This window comes from Atractosteus spatula, chromosome 11 (genome assembly GCF_055471065.1).
Source record: "Atractosteus spatula isolate fAtrSpa1 chromosome 11, fAtrSpa1.hap1, whole genome shotgun sequence".
Lineage (NCBI taxonomy): Eukaryota > Metazoa > Chordata > Actinopteri > Semionotiformes > Lepisosteidae > Atractosteus > Atractosteus spatula.
This window is the reverse complement of record NC_142716.1, coordinates 39036059-39056452: the sequence shown is the minus strand read 5'-3', so window position 1 is coordinate 39056452 and position 20394 is coordinate 39036059. Positions and strand designations below refer to the sequence as shown.

Sequence of the window (20394 nt, the reverse complement as noted above, 5' to 3'; positions counted from 1 at the left end):
TCTGTGGTAGCTTACAATATCTGTGGTTTTGTGTAATATCTGTCAAAAATCAACAGCTAAAGAACTTGAGAAGAAGAATTAAATTGTTCATATGAAAATAATCTGTTTGCCTAATCGAATAAAGTGAGTTAGTCATTTGGGAGATGCAGGGCAGCCATTCTGAAGCAACAGCAAAGACAACAAAGTGATGATCACAGGTTGAAGTTATATCTGTGTCACACCCTCTGCAGCCAGAGGGCACTCCTACCCTGTCCTGTCCCTAGTTTCCTGTGCTTTGCTGTCCTTCCTGTGTCTCTTTCTTTGGGGCTATATATTTAAGTCCGTGGCCTGAGGGCATAGGTTTCTGTACGGCTATTCCAGAACTCTTTGCACTGCTAACTCCCCATTCCGACGCTTCGCATAGGGTCCTTTTCCGCTCTCCTGCCGCTCCACGGTTCGTCCCTTCCGACATCCGTGACAATCTGAAGCACACCACCTCTTACAGTCTTGTGTCCCCTACCACCACACTGAGAACTGCTTTAGTAATTGTGGTACAGGGGGAGGAGCGCCACCTACCGGCTCACATCACCACTTTTAGCCGCACCACAACCTGCGGAAATATGATGTGCAAATGATCGCTGCTCTAACTCACACCTAAGGTCAGCGAGAACAGCACCAGCCATCTCATTAGGAAAGTTACTCAACACAGATTTACTTCTGACAATTTCTCGGATATGTTTATTAAGGTAGTGAATAAGTATTTCCCAGTTTAAAGACTTTAAATTACGGGTATTTACTGAGTGCTGATTATTAATTACATTAAATTTCCATATTTAATTAAATGAAAATGAGAATGAAAAAAAACAACTAGTTAGTGTGTTGTGGTCTGTGAATAGTTTGGAAATTGAATGGTCCACACCAGGGGCGTAGCCACCTACCCAATCAGTCCAAAGTAATTTAAGATTTTCAAAAAGCCGCCTGTAGATGACCAGACCAGTCCCGAAACAAATAAGACAAATGAGATGCTACAGGCATCTTGGGCTTTAAGGAGTACAGCCTGGCTTCCCGAATACAACGTGCACGCGTTTGCTTGTAGCAGCTCGATACATGCTAGACTTGTAGGAGTCAAGCACGAAGAGGTTCTAAAATTTCTCCTGTAAACAAATTACAAGTTTTGGAATGCATGAATAACATTAAGATAATATTGACGGATAGATGCGCGTGTGCATTTTACAGATAACTATTCAGATCGCCTCTAAATGCCCTGCAGAATATTTAAGTGAACGACGTTACAGATCTAAAATACATCCAAAGTATGTATTTGACGCTTTTATTAGCAGACTATTCTTGCAATTAAAGGTACGATGAATTGCTTAGCACTGTAATGCGATTATAACAGTTCAGTGTTAGGTCTTCTGGGAAGTTATGAATTTCCAAATTAGGTGTCTTTTGGCATCAAAAATAGAATACTAATTACGTGGGTTTCATACAAGTTTAACAGCATCATGAACGATCAAACAAGATCTTCAAACTTAATATTTTAATATCTTCGCAGTTTTTATTCTCATGGCGCCTCACTCGATATTACCCTTGTGGCAATGCATTTACTCCAGCCTCTGAAACCTATACGTGCATGCACGTTCTTCTGGTATGTTATGCGCAAGTCCGCTGAATATTTAAGGCAAGGTAAAAGCTTCGCGAAGTTAGCACCCCTATAGACAGCACAAACCATTAAACCCACCTCATTCGTAAGTGCTACGTTTGTGCTGTTGAAATTAGTGTTTGTGTTGCTTTCGTTTCCGAGATATAGCGCCTTGTTTTTTCGGGGTCGTGAAGTCACTCCGAACCCCTACAACGTCGTAGGAAAACCAAACCGGTTTTACCAGTAAACGCGTGACTCTGCAGTGACCCCGTCTGCCGAGTTCAAGCGCTCTGTTACAGTTTAGCTTCTACCCTTAACATTTTAAAGACGATCAATATCCATAAACGTATGAGTCTCCTTAGATGTGAATAATACTAAGACATGACGCATGCCAACAAGTTAACCATCTATGACATAAAACTATGGTTGTAATGTATGTAAAATCATCGTGATTATAAGATCTATGGTTTATATTTTGTAAGGCACGTTTTCCTTTTCTTTCCCTACCGTGACACGCTGTTGCCAAACGCGTAACAGTGAGATACCATCGCAACAAGACCACCGCAGCATGTCATGATAGGGACCCCATGTATATCTCACGTTTATCGCGGCAGTGTATATCACGTCTTGCTTCCATGCCACCCTGGCACCGCTGTCGCAACAAAGGTCTCATATCAGAACATGATATACCCAGATAGGACGTGTCGCAATATATGGACTTTGTCGTGACATGGGGTCAGCATATCCTGTCAAGGTATGTCCTATCGCAACATAGGGACTCCATGTTGCGACATAGGGGTGGGGCATTTTATCGGGGTATGTCATATCGCGATATACGGGCTTTGTGTCGCGACATGGGGGTGACCGGTTCTGTCATATCGCGATATATGGACTCCATGTCGCGACATGGGCGCGGGGAGTTTTTTTCGGGGTATGTCATATCGCGATATACGGGCTTCATGTCGCGACATGGGCGTGACCGGTTCTGTCATATCGCGATATATGGACTCCATGTCGCGACATGGACGCGGGACGTTTTTTTCGGGGTATGTCATATCGCGACATACGGGCTTCATGTCGCGACATGGGCGCGGGGCGTTTTTTCGGGGTATGTCATATCGCGATATATAAGACTTAATGTCGCAATGGGTATCGCGACGTGATCGTGATGCTCTCACTCCAATCGTGACATGCTATCGGAGTCGTGAACGCGCTGTGGATGCCATGACATTCTTTGTCTGCTATTCAGTTTTGACCTCAGTGCGACTTCTCTTAGATTGATTAGTAATGGGAAACCAATGGATGTGTTACTGTATATCCAGTGTTCTCATACAGCACACACGGTTAAACCGGGGCTACAGTATTTGGACCAAGAAGAACATCTATCACATAGTAGTTCAGGTGGGTAGCTATCACATATGTATCTACATGTTCTCGGAACTTCCGCTGTGGCGCTTTACCCAATCAGAGTATCGATTCTCACTCTTCACCCAATCGCGGCCCGAGCTGTTCGGGGGTTTAGCCACTCACAGGTCTGAGAGCTGTTCAAGCTAGCAGCGCCAGGTGGATCTGCTTGTTTACAGTCAATGATAATCTATTTTTCAAATGCTCTACTTTTAACTACATCGGCTTATTTTTTAACGTCTTTTTTTATTCACAATGTCCGTTACTCTTCGAAATAAATACATTTTTATTTGCAATATAACTGTCTCCGTTGCTTTCTGTAATGAATACATGGTATTGGAACAATTCAATTTTAATCGTATATTTCAGGTAGGGGAAGCACCTCCTGCTTTGTACTTAAAAAATGAATAGAAATGTAAAGTCTATGATCATTATATTATTATTCTCGTGCTTTCAATTTTGTTTTTTTATGTTAAATTATATCGATCTTTAAACTAATACCTAAAAACGTGAATATGGGCTCTCGTGTTGTACCAGCGGTAATTTGGAAACTGGTGTCTCTTCACCAATGAAAGGAGTACACAAGCAATATATTTTCGAGAACATGGTTAAGAATTAAAAGAAAACACCTAACCCAATGAACTAACATAGTAACTCCTCCCTAAATGTAAGTGTTTATTCGCGTAAAGGCTGCAAAATATGGGGTCAACTGATTAAAAGACCACAACTGAAAGGGGGGCCAACTTCACGGAGCTCAAGGTAAACCCTGCATGGCATTTTAAATACAATATTTCGGACGTATTTTGAATCTTGTCTTTTGCAATAAAATATTAACTTCAGAATAAATCGTAAAACTACTGAACAATCTAAAAACATGCATACGAAATACTTAGAACTGTTACAAGCAACAAGTGAAAATGAGCTTTTCTTTAGCTAAAGACAAAGTCCTCGTATGAGAGATCTTTGCAAACTAGCTGTCATTTGAACGTGAATTTGTCGACTCTCTAGACAGTGACAAGATTATTGCCATATTCAATTCTGGTCTAGAAGGCCAAAACCTCACAACAAAGGTAGGTACTGATTGTTTTTTTGTGTGTGTCCGCCGTGGCACAGTAGCGTTCGGTAGCCTACGTAATTGTTACGTAACCTCTGTGTGTGTGTGTGAGAGAGAGAGAGAGAGTATATATGTATGTTTCCGGTAATTCTACTGTTTGATTACTTTTGCACAGGCCCACCCAAAAATCAATTCCTGGCTACGCCCCTGGTCCATACACTCGAAAAGGATGACTTTAGAGATCTCTTACTAACCCGACCCAAATGCTACTTAGTTTCCAAAATAAACCAACAATGTGGAAAAGCTGCAGTCATATTCTATGCCATAGAGACTTATTTTTTACTGAAAGGTAATTCATTTCAATATACTGGCCTCAAACGTAAAACAATGCTTTATAATATAAGTTTATTTAGGAAAACATATTTAAAGCTAAGAAATATCCGCTTAGGTACTGACAACCATTGCCTTTCGCTGGTAGAGATATACTCTACAAAGATGGCCGCACGCCTCGACCATTTTCGCCCGTGCACGAAATTACACGAAGCTCGGCAGGTTTTCCGGTAGAGCTGCTTTGTAAACAAGGTCAGAGAGAGGAATTCTGCAGAAAGATACACACAGCGCTTGACATCGGGTGAAGGCATCTCACCAGCCTTTTTGAAACACCTGTGGACTGCAAAGTACAGGTCCAAACAGCTGTTGCTGAAGTAAGTTAAACACGGCAATTTGTCGTGCGTGAACTTTCTCCATTTTCCTTAATATAGGTATGTTCTGTGTTTTGCATGCAATATTGATACAGTAATTACAAGTCATTATGATGACATTTAAAATGCAGTAATTCATTTTCAGCCCAACAAGATCAGTCGGTGACTGTAAAATATTTTGTCACCTCATATAATCACTTCACCATAGCGAGGGCAGAGCTGCCGCACATATGATAACGATTAATTTTGATTGATTTACGGATTAGAAGTCCGTTTCCCCGGTAGCATATTGTAATGATTTCAAACCAAAATCCAAAACTGGGTTCGAATGAGTTGAGTTTATATAGTCGTGTTAGATTCAAGGTGCGTCACAAAAAGGTATTTATATTTTCCTGTTTTTACAGGAGACAAGCATGCTTGCTTTTGTCAGTCTAGACATTTTGGTGAGGGGTGCTATGTCGCCAAATAATATGATCTGAATTAGGAAACAGGCTGATGTATCGCTTTGCTGATTTTCTTTTGGACGCGTGCCTTCGTGCTGATATTGCTGAAAAACGCATTCCTTCTGGTTTGTATTAACCTGGGTCTTGTCATTTTAGAAATCAGTGCATTATTAAAAGGAATGCGTGAACACGGTTTTTCTTTGACCTAAATATAATTGATTTACTACCCCCGGCATAATGAATATCTTCCTATTCCTTAGTACTGTAAATGTATTATGTTGAAATTAACAACAGTCCTGCGCTTTATGATTTCACAGTTAAAACTGTGACACTACCGCCTTTCCCGACACATACCCACACAATTGAGCGGGTGGAGTAGGTGAAGCTTTTTTTTACTAAAGAGAAATCGAATCATAGTTCTCCATTGCACTTAATTCCGTTTCGTATGCGGGAGATTGAGTTCAGCGCACTGTTTAATAAACAGCGGTATTGAAAGAGTGAGGGGTTATTGATTATCCTAGAGGAAGAGGTAATATTTGAACATGACATTATAAGCTAACGCAGACTATGCCAAAGTGTGATTGCGGACAAACGTTGAAAGACTGGCAGTTAAAGGTTGTTATTATTTTGAAATGTAACGATTTTTGATGTTCTGTTTCAAAATAGTGCAAATAATTTAACCCATTCTTTGATGAAAGAGACTCTTTCCCAAGAGCAGGGGTGTTCTCACTCTTTGGACTTTTCTGACTCGAATAGTCAGTTATTTCCTCAGCTGAACGTGTTTGATCTGCAAAGTCCTTTACTTATTCGTTACTTTTAAAGGCACCATTGCTGCAAAGTACAATATTAGAAAAACCATTTGGGAACCTTGAAAGAAATATTAAAAATCCTACAGTTAATTAACAATTTGGATTAATTAAGATAGTGATATCCCACTTGGGTTAGGACTCTGATGACAATGCAGCAAAGTTCAGAGAATTGATATTTAACACCTTTGCATCTCAGTGCATCACACGTTTGTGTTTGTGTGATTAGCCAACATGGCAGTAGTGTAGGGTGTGTTGGTGGTGCAGTGGTTAGCATTGCTGCCTGCAGTGCTGGTGCCCTGGGTTGCTGTCTGCATGGTGTTTTGTATGTTCTCCCCATGTTTGCTTGGGTTTTCTCTAAGTGCTCAGGTTTCTTCCCACAATCCAAAGACATACAGCAGAGTGGCACAGTGAGAGCTTGGCCCGTAACCCAGAGGTCAAGGAACTATCTTCTCCAAAGACATACTGGTTGGTTAATTGGCTTCTGGGAAATTTGGCCCTGGAGTGAGTCTGTGAATGTTTGTGCCTGCACTGTATGTGCCCTGTGATGGACTGAAGTTTATCCTGCCTTCCGCCCGTTACTTGCTGGGATATGATCCAGGTCTCCCATGAACTTGAATTGGATGAAGTGGTTAAAAAATGGTGGAGGAGCGGTTGCGATTGTGGACTTCAGAGTGGAAAGTTGTGGCTTTCTGTCCCTGGTGGGACACTGCTGTTGTACTCTTGTCTGAGGCACTTTGCTCAAGTTGTTTCGGTAAAGTGCCTGCTGTACAAGTGGCTGTCCAGGTTGACACTGTAAGTGAGAATGTGTTCTCAAGTGACTTAAATAACAAACGCAATGTTTTTCTACATACCACCTTGCACCAGCACATCAATTTGGGGTTTTGCCTATTTGAAATGGGGAATATTGAGCATTGCTTGCAAATCCTTTCTTGGGCTGGAGTTGGTTTCCTGAACAGGTGGAGTTTTTAAATTGGTGGTGGAAATTCTGGAAATTTTCATCTGTTGAAGATAGGCTGGGAACTAATAGGATATCTGAAGTATGCCTAGTGATTTGTTCAATTAAAAGAACTCCAGTCCTTTTAAGGATATTCAGATATGTCTTCCAAGTGATCTGTAAATTACTTAACAAATGAGCCATTCAGGTGATCACAACCAAATAGTTCCAGGTTTTTAGAAATTTGTGATTTAATGGCAACCTATAATATCTGCTAGCTTTTCATTCTTCTGAGCTTAGGTTGTCTGCTATGGATGGTTAAATGCTGAAAAAAAAATATTTACCTTTGTATGTGAACAGTAGAAACCTGGTAATTGATAGCAGACCGGTTTTTACCAAATGGTTCTGGCTAAGATTGTGAATTGATTCTGGAAGGCGACTCAACAGTTTGATTAAAACTGAGCTCTGATCAACAGGATTGTAGAGATAACTGAAAATGTTATAAATATTTATTTTTCACTGTAAATCTTATTTGCTTGGTGGAAAATCTGGGAATCTATTGTTTTCACAGTTAAAAAACCCCAACTTGAATTGCCATGAAATTAGCCAGCAGCAGTGAATTGACAAGCGTATAGTTGGAAAATTGCTGGCTGTTACTTGCTAGGAATTACTGAAGGCAAGTATTGTTAAGAGTAGCTACCCAGTATTAAGCTTACAACGTTTCCTTTGTTGAACTGAACATGTTTCAGTTCTGAAAAGATCTTATACCGCAGAGCTTTACTTTAAGGCTAATTGAATGGTTTTGTTACACGTTGCATGTTAAGTGGCTTAAGTGTTAGTCCAGGCCAAGGGAGATTTCTCTAACACTGTACATACAATATGCACCCATAATGAAAATAGTTGTGACTTGTTGTTGAGAATTTGTGTGCTTCCTACCCAGGATGGGAATTCTAATCTCCTAGTCTCCTGCTTTCCAGTTGAATACCTTAAGAGGTGTTTCCCTGTCAGCAGGTGGTCTTTCCACACAGCAGCATTTGCAATCCCCAGGGGGGTATCTCCTGCTTAGACATATAGGAGAGCTATCTATGAGCTTCACAAACTGCTGCAATTCCAGCCCTGCAGGAATCCTCTATATTGGGTTGGTGGTGATTAACCTGTGTTCCAAGCTAGTCCAAACTTGTCCCTCATAGTTACAATTTTGTCCATTTTCCTTATGTTAGAGATGTTTTCAAGTAGGAGTACCCATAAGGAATATATGGAGTAAAGGAATTTAAATATAAGGGAAGAATTGAGGATGCTCATGGTTTTGCAGTGCATTGCATCTGTGGCCTTGTAACAACCTCACCTTTCTCAAATAAGGGATATGTGTGGTTGTCACAAGGTCACAGATGCGACTTTTCTATATTATCTATACACTTGGTGTCCAAGCCCACAAAAGTCCACAACAGCCCACAGTAAAAGACTGCATCAGGAATGAAACAAATCATGACTTGTGCACCAATCCAAATTATTCAGATCACTCAAATCTCAGCAATGAGTACATCCATTTGGTTGTGGTGGTTACTAGTGACTAATTGATCCAAGGGTCTCATCTGGCTATTTATTGAAAGCTTCCATATTTCAAGATTTGACATCTGTCGGCCGTACTGAATGTACCAGAACGCCATGAGTGTCATGACACTGGCGTGGGCTGCCCACTCATCAGAACAACAGAAAGAATCCCACTTCCACTTGATGGAAGTTGCTCATGCCGATGGTGGAGTCCAAGATTTGCAGTTTTTGTCCACACCACCTGTAAGGAAGTTGCTTCCTTGCACAAGTCCAAGGTCGTGACCTTTGTTAATCACACTGCTATTTGACCTGTGCAGTGTGTGGTTTCAGAATACTTAGGGTAAACAGAGGAACCTAACTACTGAATTCATTACGTGTTAAATATGGACATCTTTTCCCTTCATTTCTTTTCTGGACGCAGTATGTTTGAGTTCTTTGCGTGACAGCAACAATTAAGGGGAAAACAAAGAGGAAATTTTCCATAAGGGCTTGTATGTAACAGGCCAAAGGTGCTTATCCAGACTTTTGGTGTCTGGTTAGTTGTCCGGCCTTGAGACATAATCAGAATGTCAAGGTGATCACCCATATTTTTATTTGTTTTGCTATGGAAAATGAGAGAGGTAAAATATGTTGACAAAGAATTCGTATTTACTTTTTTGCTTCCATAAGCAAGCAGTGATGCGTTGAATGGTTTGATCACTGAACGGCCAGAGTCAGTCCAGGTCTCAAGGTCAGGACTCCTACGATATGAGGTCAGACCAAAGGGAAAAAGTCTTTTTAGCCTTGGTGACCAGAGGGCAGAGGGAAACACAACTAAAGGCATGAGGTTTTGAAATTTAAACTTAATGGGTAGGTTTGATACCAACACGTAGAGTGTAAGGATATAAAAGGAGATAGTGCATGAGTACAGAAAATGAATTTTTGTATGGAATAACATTACCAATACCCATTGTGCATGCTGTTAAATTGTCATCTTTCAGAGTGAAGGGTCACTCTTAGCATGTGGAGGAATGGCAGTGTGGTCTGGTGGACTTGGGGGTGTATCCTTATCATCCAGTTACCCCCTCATTCATCTTTCCATGATGTGCGGGAGAGAAGAGATCGACACTGTGCTGAGAGATTCTGCCTGTCCCAGGAGCTCTGTGCTGGCTGTGCTGAGTCAACTCAGTGGTGTGGAACGTTAGGATGACACTGTTAAAAAAATTATGGCCTGCTGCTGTGTCAGATCCCTCGGTGCCCGTGTGTTTTCAAGAGAGTCGATTTCTCTCTAGCTTGGCTGTGCAGAAGCAAGCTGTTTGCTTTCTGGCCAAGGGGACTGAGCTGTATCAGAACATAAGAACCTGTCAGTATTGCCATTCACAGTGGTTGAATCTCTGCCACTGTGACTCAGACATCTGCATGAAACAAGACTGAGTTTCTCAGGAGTCATGCCATGCTAGTATCACACAAATGCATTATGAAATGAACGGTTTCCAAGCACATCAAAGGGGCTTGGCTGTAACTTAAAACCCAGATTTCTAAGTGGATAGATGAAGCAGAAACAAACCTTATTATATAGCTATTGCTATTACCTGTTACCTAAAATCATCCGTAAATACTGTAGAATGATGGAATAATCACATAATAAAAATAGGAAATTTGAAAAATAACCCTGATTTGGGATTTATCAGAAGATTTTGGGGAGCCCTGGGTGTCTTTACAGACTGTTCATGTCCTCAATACATGCAATTGCTGTAGACAAACAAGGACTTCAGCGGTGTGTCTGTCATGAAGGTTCCTGTGAAAATGTATGTCCATATCTTCATCTAGTGATTTCTTTTCACTGTGAAATACATCACATTTGATCTGAAGTCTTAAAAAATCATGTTTTCTATCCACTATTTGTACTGGTATGCACAGCCACTATGCTGTCAGTGTAATCATGACATTATCAAAACAGAGGGCAGAGATAACAAGATCAAAACACTTTCCCATGAACATAAACGGTAAGCTGGGGACCACAGTATGTGGCAGAGGTTTGATACAAATTCAGGGTAAGCTATCTCAAACTGACTTGATATGCAATGACCTAAACAAGACTGTGTTGGGGGGGGGCAATTTTGAAAAAGAACAACAAGATTAAAAGTCTAAATAAAATGTATAAATAGATGGTATAAAGTGTAAACTAAATGAGGAATAGAAGTTACGGATATTACACGCAATTATTAGTCTTTTGGTCAATATCATAATTAACCAAGCATGGATTTGTAATAAGAATTGTACAGAAATGGATCAGATTTCTCAAAGTGCTTCTACAGAACACTTTGGTTTAGAATGTAATCAAAAACTAAACACTGCATCAAGTTTTCCAGTGTCAGAATAACCCACGATACAGTACATGCAGCGGGGAGTTTGCTACATGCCTGTGGAGAAGGCTCTAGGTGCCTGTTCAGCACTCGACGCCAGTGCACTGAATTCTGTAAGGTTTGTAAAGAGAGGTTTTGCTGAGTGGTGTGTTTTCTCCTCTCTATCTCCAGGAAGCTCACGGGCCCGCAAAGATGATGAAAGAGTGCCTGCAGTTCTTCATCGAGCCCGCCAAGAACCTCAAGACCCGCTTCAAGGTACGCAACGCTGGAGTTTTGCATTGAAATTTTCACTTCATGGCATTTCATAAAACAGGAGAAGTTTGGGAAAACATCACATTCCTAATTGCGCCCACTTCCGCTCTGCTGTGTATAAATATCTCACCTTCTGAGCCCCCCCGCCCCCCAAACATTCTCACATGCCTGTTCTCCACCCCATCATCCTTGTGGTGGCACCCTTGGTCATTCCTCATGAAAGTGAGAGGGGAGCCTGGTCCAACTTGTCCCAGCCAGGCAACCTATACCAAATGAACATCCGATACATGGTCGAGTGGTCTAAGGCACTGGAATTAGGCTCCAGCCTCCTTGGGGATGTGGGTTCGAATCCCACTGCTGCCAAATATTTCTAGTGGCTTCAGTGCATGATTCCCCTTTGGGGCGGTGCGGTGGCTCTGTGGCTAAGGATCTGCGCCTGTGGCTGAAAGGTTACCAGTTCGTATCCCACGGCCGGCAGAGGAATCCTACTCTGTAGGGCCCCTGAGCAAGGCCCTTAACCCCAACTGCTCCAGGGGCGCCGTACTGCTCTTCATTAAGTGAAATACATGCAATACAGCACATGGGAAAACTCAATAGGCATTGAAAGCTACAGATTCATTTCTAATATTTGGATTGGGGGAGAAAATAAATGCAGCAAGTGGTTTTACTGATGTTTTTCAATCAGCAATGATTAACATCATTTCCTTTCAGTGGGTGGCATGGTGCCTCCAGTGCTGGTGCCTTGGGTTCAAGTCCCGGGGTGCTATCTGCATGCAGTTTGTATGTTCTCATGGTTTCAGATTTTCGGGTTCTTCTGGAAAAATTAGCTTCTGGGAAATTTGGTCCTGGTATGCATATGTGTGCGTGCTTATGTCTGTGTGTACCCTGTAGTGAACTAACATCCCATTTTATGGTGTATCCTGCCTTTCCCTCTTTGCTTGCCAGGATAGGAACCGGCTTTGCTGCAACCCTGAATTGGATGAAGCTGTTTGTTATTTTAGAATGTTTGTCCTATTCATCATGGGTCTTTTAAGTGTCTGTATTTAGTATGTGACAATGTACCAAGATTTTATTGCATAAATGAGCTGTTGTTACATTGCATGTATTTGCACAAAAGGAACTGCTCATAGTTGTGAACAAGAGGAGCAAGGATCTTAGACAGCCTCGCTCCAGGACACAAGCAGAGGTACGTACAGTATCTGGCTTGAGCAGTTGATTATGTTAATTAAGCATTCAATGAAGTGAAGCACAAACTCACTTAAGTTCATTGAAGAAGCATAATAGCAAACCTTTTTGCACCATGGTCTACTGTCTGGGTGAGCCCATTTTGTGGATACAGGTAAGAAAATATTTCTGTTTACGGTATACACAGTACAAATATAAGTGTCTACAGTACATTACATGATTCAGCTCATCGGTCGTACAGCATTGGTGAAGTTAAAAGTGCAGCTGGGTTTGGAATTTATAAAAAAAAAACATCCTTACAAGAATCTGGAGGTTCTTTATTTCTAGGGGTGTGGGATCATGTTGTTCAGATATTTTTTATTTCTTACACAGTATTTTGAAAAATGTAGAATTAGTAAAAATGTGTTTGCTAAGAGAGAAGTAAATTTTGGATGGAGAAATCCAGGCCAGTGGTCCTTCAGGAGTAAATGAGGTGCTAAGTTAGGTTCTCCTGGACTGTAGGAGCCAAGAGAGACCCGATATCCAAAGGCACCGTCTTTTCCAGACTCTTCTTCTGGTTTGCGCACTGAGGTGTGGAACGTGTGGCCCATTTTGAACACGAGAAAACAGAACTCCTTTTCTTCTCCCCCCCTTTTTCTCAGGACTCTCGAAAGAAAGCAAGGCATGAGAAGAAAGAGCCGCTGGTGGAGTGCCAGCTCTTCGTCATGGAGCTGGCCAGGGAGCTGAACCGAGTGTGCCAGGTAAACCCAGGGCAGCGCCAGCCCTTTTGCCACTCACACTCACACTCAGTGCTCAGCCACTGCAGGCAGGTTCTTTCGCACCCTGATTCCCATGCAGGGGTGCAGTGGGGCAGAGCTCCTGTCCATAGGCCAGCACTCTTTCAAGGCCTCTTTAAGCTGGAGATGAATTAAAGTTTGCTTTCAGCTTTGCCCTGATTTCTTGCTGCACTTGTCAAGAATCAATAGCAGTGGCCTGCACACATTTTTCTAATGTACACTTAGCCATGCCAGCAATTCCACAGCAGTTCAGCTTGGGAGTGTTTTCGCTTGATTTTTGTTGATGCCACAGAAAACAGTAAGGAGAAATATAACGGTGAAAACACAAATAGCAGCTTCTCTCAGAAACAGTGCAGTTTCGTACAGGGCCACACAAGGGAATTTGTTTATTGTCACTATTGCTCGCTATTGGCGCTAGTACAAAACCTTCCTGTGGCCCAAGCTAAAGTGTGTTCAATTAAATAAATTATTGGCTCCCTCACATAATTAGGAGCTGAGGTGGAACAAAGAAAAACTATATGATGTTGTTCTTCAAGTCCAAAAATGTGCATTCTCGCTTGCCTTTAGGTTATTCATAGGTACATTGATTTATATGTAATCTAGGGCTAGAGCAGTTTTCTTCAATTCCAGTCCTCTGGAGTCACAGTAGTCTGTTAGCTTTTATTCTATCTTAGATCTTAATTAGATAATGTAACTACTTATTTATGTAATTGAACCAGTCTGTTTTCTCAGTTCAGCTTGGTGGGCTACTTCAGGAGAGCAGGTGCTGAGACAGGAAAGGGGCCAGAGAAAAGCCTGCTTTACGTACTGTTGGTCATTGTCTTTGTGCATCCACTATGCAGGGCTCAGATGTGCTGAAGCACATCTGGATGAGCGAGGACATCTGGACCCCCACAGAGTGCCAGAAATTCATCCTGGACTGGGCTGCCGTACTGGAGAACAAGGTACTGTGGGACAATCAGACTGGGTAGAGGCTGATTAGGTGAGATATTGTATATTCTGTGATGTCAATCCTTTGGCCGATGTCTTTGTCCAGAGAGACTTAAATTTAATATTACAAGCTACATAGCTCGAGATGAGAATAACTGTAAAGTTCCATAACAGATTAGAATACAGAACAGTCCAATTGACAGAATAAACCTAAAGCAGTGAATTGCAGTCTCTCAGTATTTTCAGGATGTGGGCTCCCCTGGTCTGTGCTTTTCAGACAGGAGTGTGGCATACACTCCTTCTGGAAGAACAGTAAAAACTGTGTTAGGGGCTGTGATATATTGCTACCTAAATCGTGAATGGGGTATCAGTAAAAAGTAGCAAGTCCAGTGTCTTGTTGAATCAGACGGTGATTTCAGATGGGTAAGAGGGGCCAACTGCATCTTACAGGAAGCATCTTGCATGAGAATATGTATTTAATTTGGAATGAAATGAGAGTTCTTTCTGTGTTTAACAAAATAACAGTGATCTTGACGGGTTCAACGAGTAAAGGTGCTCTCTGTCAGCAGCCATGCAGGCAGAATTCTATGGACCAGACATCTTGTGTTTAAGCCTGGGTCATGTCGCTGGTCAGCTGTGGCCAGGATTCCCCTATTAGAGTGCTGCTAGGGATTAAGCAGCCAGCCTTTCAGCTTTCTAGGTAAAACAGACTTCTGTCCGATGTCACGTGCTTGCAGCCTTGCACTGATGTCAGAGAGAGACGTGCTGCTCCTCCAATCAGTGTTGCCTGTCCTTCCAGGCACTGACCAGTCTGTAGTATATAGAACGACTTGGCAGGTGGGCATATCTATAGAGTTTGACCCCATGCCCACTCATGTCATTCTCTCTAGAGTGGGTACAGGAGAGCTAAACTGGATTGGTAGATTTATAAAGAAATGGAGAAAAGTCAAGGTGTTAAAAGTCACTAAGGAAAGAGGTGATTACAGTCTGGTTTCTGAAACACCTCCAGCGGGTACTTGGCGAAAGTGTAGAGAAGCTGAGAGGGGAGTCAGTGCTGATTTGTCTCTGTGCCTGTGGAGTTGCAGCAGAGGCCAATGCAGACAGATGGCTGGCCGGAGAAGGGCGACCCCCAGCGTCAGATGTGGGAGCAGCAGGAGTGCAAGATGGAGGCGGCCAAGAGAGTCATCCTAGACTGGATGAGAGAGCTGAAGGCAAAGCCTGAGGTAGATCCCATGTTTCCGGCAACCTTTTCTTATCTTCAGCATCCCTATAAACCTCACTATCTGTGATTTTTTTTTCCTCCCACAAATCACTGTTCTAGGAAAATAATTAAGCAAACAAAGTCTGTTAGTTTCTCTTAATAAAAATAAAATTTGCCGGATCTGAAGATGAAAAATGTAACCCTTTCAGAACGAAAGTTGAAAATGTCTGTTTAGCTTTCCGTCCAAGTTGGAGGTTAAGAGGATTCTGGCAGCTGAGGGAAGCAGCTGTAGATTCAAGAAAATAATTCACAGAGTGTATTTTAAGAAATTTGTCTCATATATGAGAACAAAACTCAACTTCAAACCACCAACCTCACTGTTCATCCACAATAATATACAGAAAGTTAATCCAATTATACTTTACATCTCTCCAGCGCCAGCTGTTCTGTCTTCATGACCAGAATCTTATGTTATTATAGCCGAGGAGGTTAGTGCTAAAGGGCACCACTATTTGATCCTGCATACTTCCCAGTCAACTACTAGATAAAATTAAGTTGTCAGCAGTACCCTGGGAAGTCGTAGGATATTTTATGCTACACGAACGGCATTGAGAGATAGGAATGCACCTATTCATATTTATGGCAGTATTGTCATGGCTTGTATCTACAGGATGTGAGTGTCTGCTACCAAATATTTATGGCAAATGTAATGTGTCTATTTTTGATTTCTTCTGAAATTTGTATTTTGACATGGATTGAAATAAAAAACATCTCTGTTTCTATCTGAAGCAGGGTGTACATGTCATTTACTAACAGTTGCTGAGGTTTGCTTTCAGCAGCCGTATGTGAATCTGATTAAACCTTCTTATCCCTGGCTGTTCTGTCTATGAAATGCGTTGTGAAAGCCTTTGATTAAGGGTGATTGCCTGACCCACTTTCTCTGTTCTCTCTCCCTGTTGTGCAGTTTGTGTGGGAGTCTGGTATTGGAAGGGGGTGACTCACTCTCTTTCTCTTGGCACTTCATTGTTTAAAGTGACTGTCTTTATTTCTCTCAGTGGTGACAAATTGAGATGTGATCAGGGCTGAGATTTTCTCTTATACATTGTGCCTGGAGACTTTGAGATTTTGACTGCTCTGGTTTTTCTTTGCAGTACAGCGTGGGATGTGATTATAGCTAGCTCTCTCTCTCTGTTATCCTGCAGCGTGGTGTGTTTGTGATAGTCTGTGTAAAACTAACAGTCTTTGTGAGTCCAACTGTCTCCCTGTCACTCTGTACCTCAGTGTGTCTGGATTGAGCCAGCTGTCTCCCTGTCTCTCCCTGCAGCGGAGCATGTGGCCAGGTGAGCCAGTGCTCCTGATTTTGGAAGACCTGGAGACTCAATGGAAACGTGGCCGCTTGCCCAGCCTGTTGTCGGCTATGGAGCTCCTGCTGTGGGCTGTGATGGGAGAGGGCACGGACAAGGTAGGATATATCCCTGGCGACTGTACCCCAAACTCATTGACAGTGAATCTGGGATTTGCATGCAAGTGTCACTGAAATAAAATTAAGATAGTTTCTTTAAAGAGTGTTGATTTCTCACCCTACTAGTTTCCAGGTAGAAAGCTCCCCCATGTTTCTGAGGACCTCCTGGATGGTCTTTGAGGATCCATGGGGGTCTCTGTACCCCTGATCTAAATCAAGGAAGTTAATCGGTAACCAGTGGTTCTTGAGTCAGGTGTAGGTAGCTCTGACCTCTCCTGTCTTTAGCAGAACTATGAGCCACTCAGGACTATCACTGCTTCCAGCATCTTCAATTGATTGGCAGTAAAGGGATGGAGGAGCTTAGGTTGCCTACCCCTGGTCAAGTCCAAGTCATCTTTTGCACTAAAAGCTTCCTTTCATCCTCCTGCCATATAAATCTGCTTGTATCATGTTTAATTAGTAGTATACTCCTTCTGATGTAATACTTTAAGACAAATGATAAGATCCACAGTCTACATATAACAGGTGGGTAGCTGTGTCAGCATGCGCAGGCTGCAAAGGAACAAGTAATAGGTTTATTCCATGCTGAAAAGAGAAGAAAGAAAACACAAAACCTTTTGGCTGTGGAGCCTTCTTTGGGTGTGAGGGTTCTACTACATATAACAGTTCTAGAGTGTAACTCATACATATTCTGCTTATTTTGTAATGTATAAAAGAAGCATAAATGACACTCTACATTGTATTGTAGGGATCAATTCCCCAGCTGTGGCTTTCTAAGAAGCAGAGATCACAAAAAATTGGTAAGTGACTAAACATCTGTGCACTGCTGATTGGTTACAAATGAGTGGAGATCGCTCTAGTAATTGCTGATAGATCAGGGATGAATGGATGTCATCAAAACCAAGTCTTTGATGACCAGGGAATAGGCTTTAACAACATGTTCCAGACATCTACCACCATAATGTAAAGCAGCATAAGACCAGAAGTGTGTCCTACTGTGTGTGTCTCTTCGCAAGACCACATTTTTCAGGTGCCTACAATCCTCTGTCTAAGGCCATTCGAGATTCTGATGCCTGCTGTATGACACAGAGTTAATAGACCTAAGACGCAACACTTGTTACAGAATGATGCAGATAAGAGTAGCAGTATGGTGCTACTGCCTTGACTTTTTGCAGTTTTCTTGGGGTCTAATATTTATACTTAAATGGTTGATGCAGTATTTATATCCCTGACAAGGAAGAATTGTTGTGATAGTAGACCTTATTTGACAGGGCTTGGTATTAAAATGCTTCTTAACTTGTTCTCCGCAAAAGTGACTGACGCTAGATCATGTGTTCCTTCCATTCCTTTGCACTACTTCAACAGAGCTGCTAACAGCACTGCAGTAAATGGCACCTTTGCTGCTATACTGACCCTGTGAATGTCAGGGGAATTTCTGGAAAGGGGGTTCATGGCAAAATTCTGAAATGGGGATGGACTGTTACAGAGATAAAAAAATGTCCCAAAACCAGTTATACTACAGGTGCAATATTTCTGAAAAAGAGGTTTCAATAACCTTAACATTATTTTCCCCTGTGGCTGTATTAGTCTTCATGACAGTCATAAACACTGGCTTGTAATCTCCCTAATGACTGTCAAGACAGATCTGTTTAATCTGTGTTCTTTAAAATCTGAGCCCATTCATAGCTGTAAACTGACGATCCAGATCACTATTGAATTTATTTCTTGCTGGGATGCAAAACTGCTTATTCATCAAACTGCTTGTGCAATATAATTTGAGATATTCTAGTGCAAAGGTTCAGCAGTGTACTTCATCCTGCAGAAATACACTCTTTTCATGGTCAGAATTGTTTGTAAAGTTTAAGGGTGATGCAGTAGAATTCCAGCAGTCTTATTTTGTCTTATGTGCCGGCACAGATAAACGTCTGAGAAAAGACAAAAATGGAACGTGAAAATTAGGAAAGGAATCAAAAGGAACTCATTTAAAATGAAGTAACTGTATGCCTCTTGTCTCTTTATAGATGCTGCAAGATACATTCCTCACTCAGGTATGTGGTTAACCAGTCAAAACCGACCATCCACATTTCAGGAGGTGGTGTTGCCTAGCGCCAGACAACATCATGTTTACTAAACAAGTATTTAATTCAGACTTTGTCTTCTCTTGCAGTGTGGAACTGGATCTGTGATGCTTCAGGTACATATTTAATATCTAAATGAGTTTATTCTGAATACCCTAGGCAAGTTTATTTTAAGTACCTAATAGTGATGTGTCTTTAAAATTTTCAAAAGGCATAACATGGTTTAAATAGATTTTCACTTATTAATTAAAGCTTAGGCTTCGTCGTGTCAGTTTATTGTTGTCCAAATGTCTCTGAGCACATCAGTTGCTTAATACTGTTTTTATGTTTTATACTTTGTGTTATGTTCTCCCCTCCTCTTTGTATGGGTTTCCTGTGGGTTCTCTGGTTTCCTCCCACAGTCCAAAAACAAACTCGTAGTTTAAATGGCTGCTGGGAAAACTGTCCCTGTGTGCATGTCTCTCTTTATGTCTGCATGTCTACCCTGCAATGGACTGGCGCCCATCCAATGTGTATCCTGCCTTGTGCCCCTTGCTTGCTGGGATAGGCTCCAGCTACCCCTCAAGAACGAACTGACTAAAGAGGTTAGAAAATGGATAGATGGAAGTCTTTAGTGTGCATCACTGTTGGTTTGGTACTGACATGAGCTCCCTTGATCCACCCCAGTTGAGGTGACTCTGGATCCTGATACCGCAAACCCAGACCTTGTCCTGTCGCAGGATGACAAGAGGATGAGGTGTGGCTTTGAGCGGAAGGACCTGCCCAACTACCACCAGCGCTTCGATGGCTGGTGGTGTGCCGTGGGGATGGAGGGCTTCACCTCCGGGAGGCACTACTGGGAGGTAGAGGTGGGAGAGAGCGACTGGAGGCTGGGGGTGGCCAAGGAGTCGGCCCTGAGGAAGGGCTTCAAGTCCCTCAACACTGACACGGGCTACCTCACTCTCCGCCTGGAGAGAGGCAGCGAGCTAAAAGCCCTCACGGTGCCCTTCACCCCTCTCCCTCCAAGCCTTATCCCCCGCAAGGTGGGCATGTATCTCGACTACAAGGAGGGTCAGCTTTCCTTCTACAATGTGGAGACCAGGTCTCACATCTACACCTACAGTGAGCCGTTCACAGAGAAACTCTACCCTCTCTTTGGCACTGTGGAGGTGGTAAAGGACCTGGTGATTAGGTCTGCGGGCATAAAAGAACACTGCTTCTGCCCTGGCCAGTGTCTGTGGGGCTGAGCTGTAACACCTGTTACAGATAAGAATTGAAAAAGAAAACGCATCTGTTGAGAGTAGACTGATAATCGACCACTGTAAAACCAGTATGCTTTCAGCTAACTGCCTGTACTGTTGCTGCTACTGAATGATTCTTCATTCCCGCAAGCTAGAATGTGCTATTAGCTTGTGCTGTGTATTATCTTATAATGAAATAAAATATTGTCATGTTGTTGCTGACTTGTACAATCCGGAACTTGCAATAATGATGCACATTATGTGATTAATAAATATAGGAAATTAAAGCTGTGTCCCTTTTTTCCTGTGTTTTTTTTAAGATTAGTTCTCCAACCAGAATTTAACAGGAAAGTAAGTACTCTTATATTTTCAAGGGATTTTTTAAGGTGTTCGAAAGCTAATTTAAAGAATATTATATTCAAGGTTTG

General features: G+C 42.1%; 1 protein-coding gene across 2 annotated transcripts; it reads left to right on the top strand.

Annotated features, from left to right (window-relative positions):
* The first annotated feature begins 4636 nt into the window (after positions 1-4636).
* LOC148824015 (butyrophilin subfamily 1 member A1) lies at positions 4637-20257 on the top strand. 2 transcript variants are annotated; one of them, XM_088926591.1, is made up of 11 exons: positions 4642-4783; positions 11034-11117; positions 12232-12300; positions 12941-13039; positions 13918-14019; positions 15091-15228; positions 16531-16668; positions 17417-17468; positions 18690-18716; positions 18836-18862; positions 19413-20257. In XM_088926591.1, exons 2-11 carry the CDS (start codon positions 11055-11057, stop codon positions 19970-19972), a joined length of 1275 nt encoding a protein of 424 aa, XP_088782717.1. In that variant the 5' UTR covers positions 4642-4783; positions 11034-11054; the 3' UTR covers positions 19973-20257. The 2 variants fall into 2 exon arrangements, with proteins under 2 accessions (XP_088782718.1, XP_088782717.1); XM_088926592.1 differs by lacking the exon at positions 12232-12300 and having other exon boundaries at positions 4637-4783.
* The last annotated feature ends 137 nt before the right edge of the window (positions 20258-20394 follow it).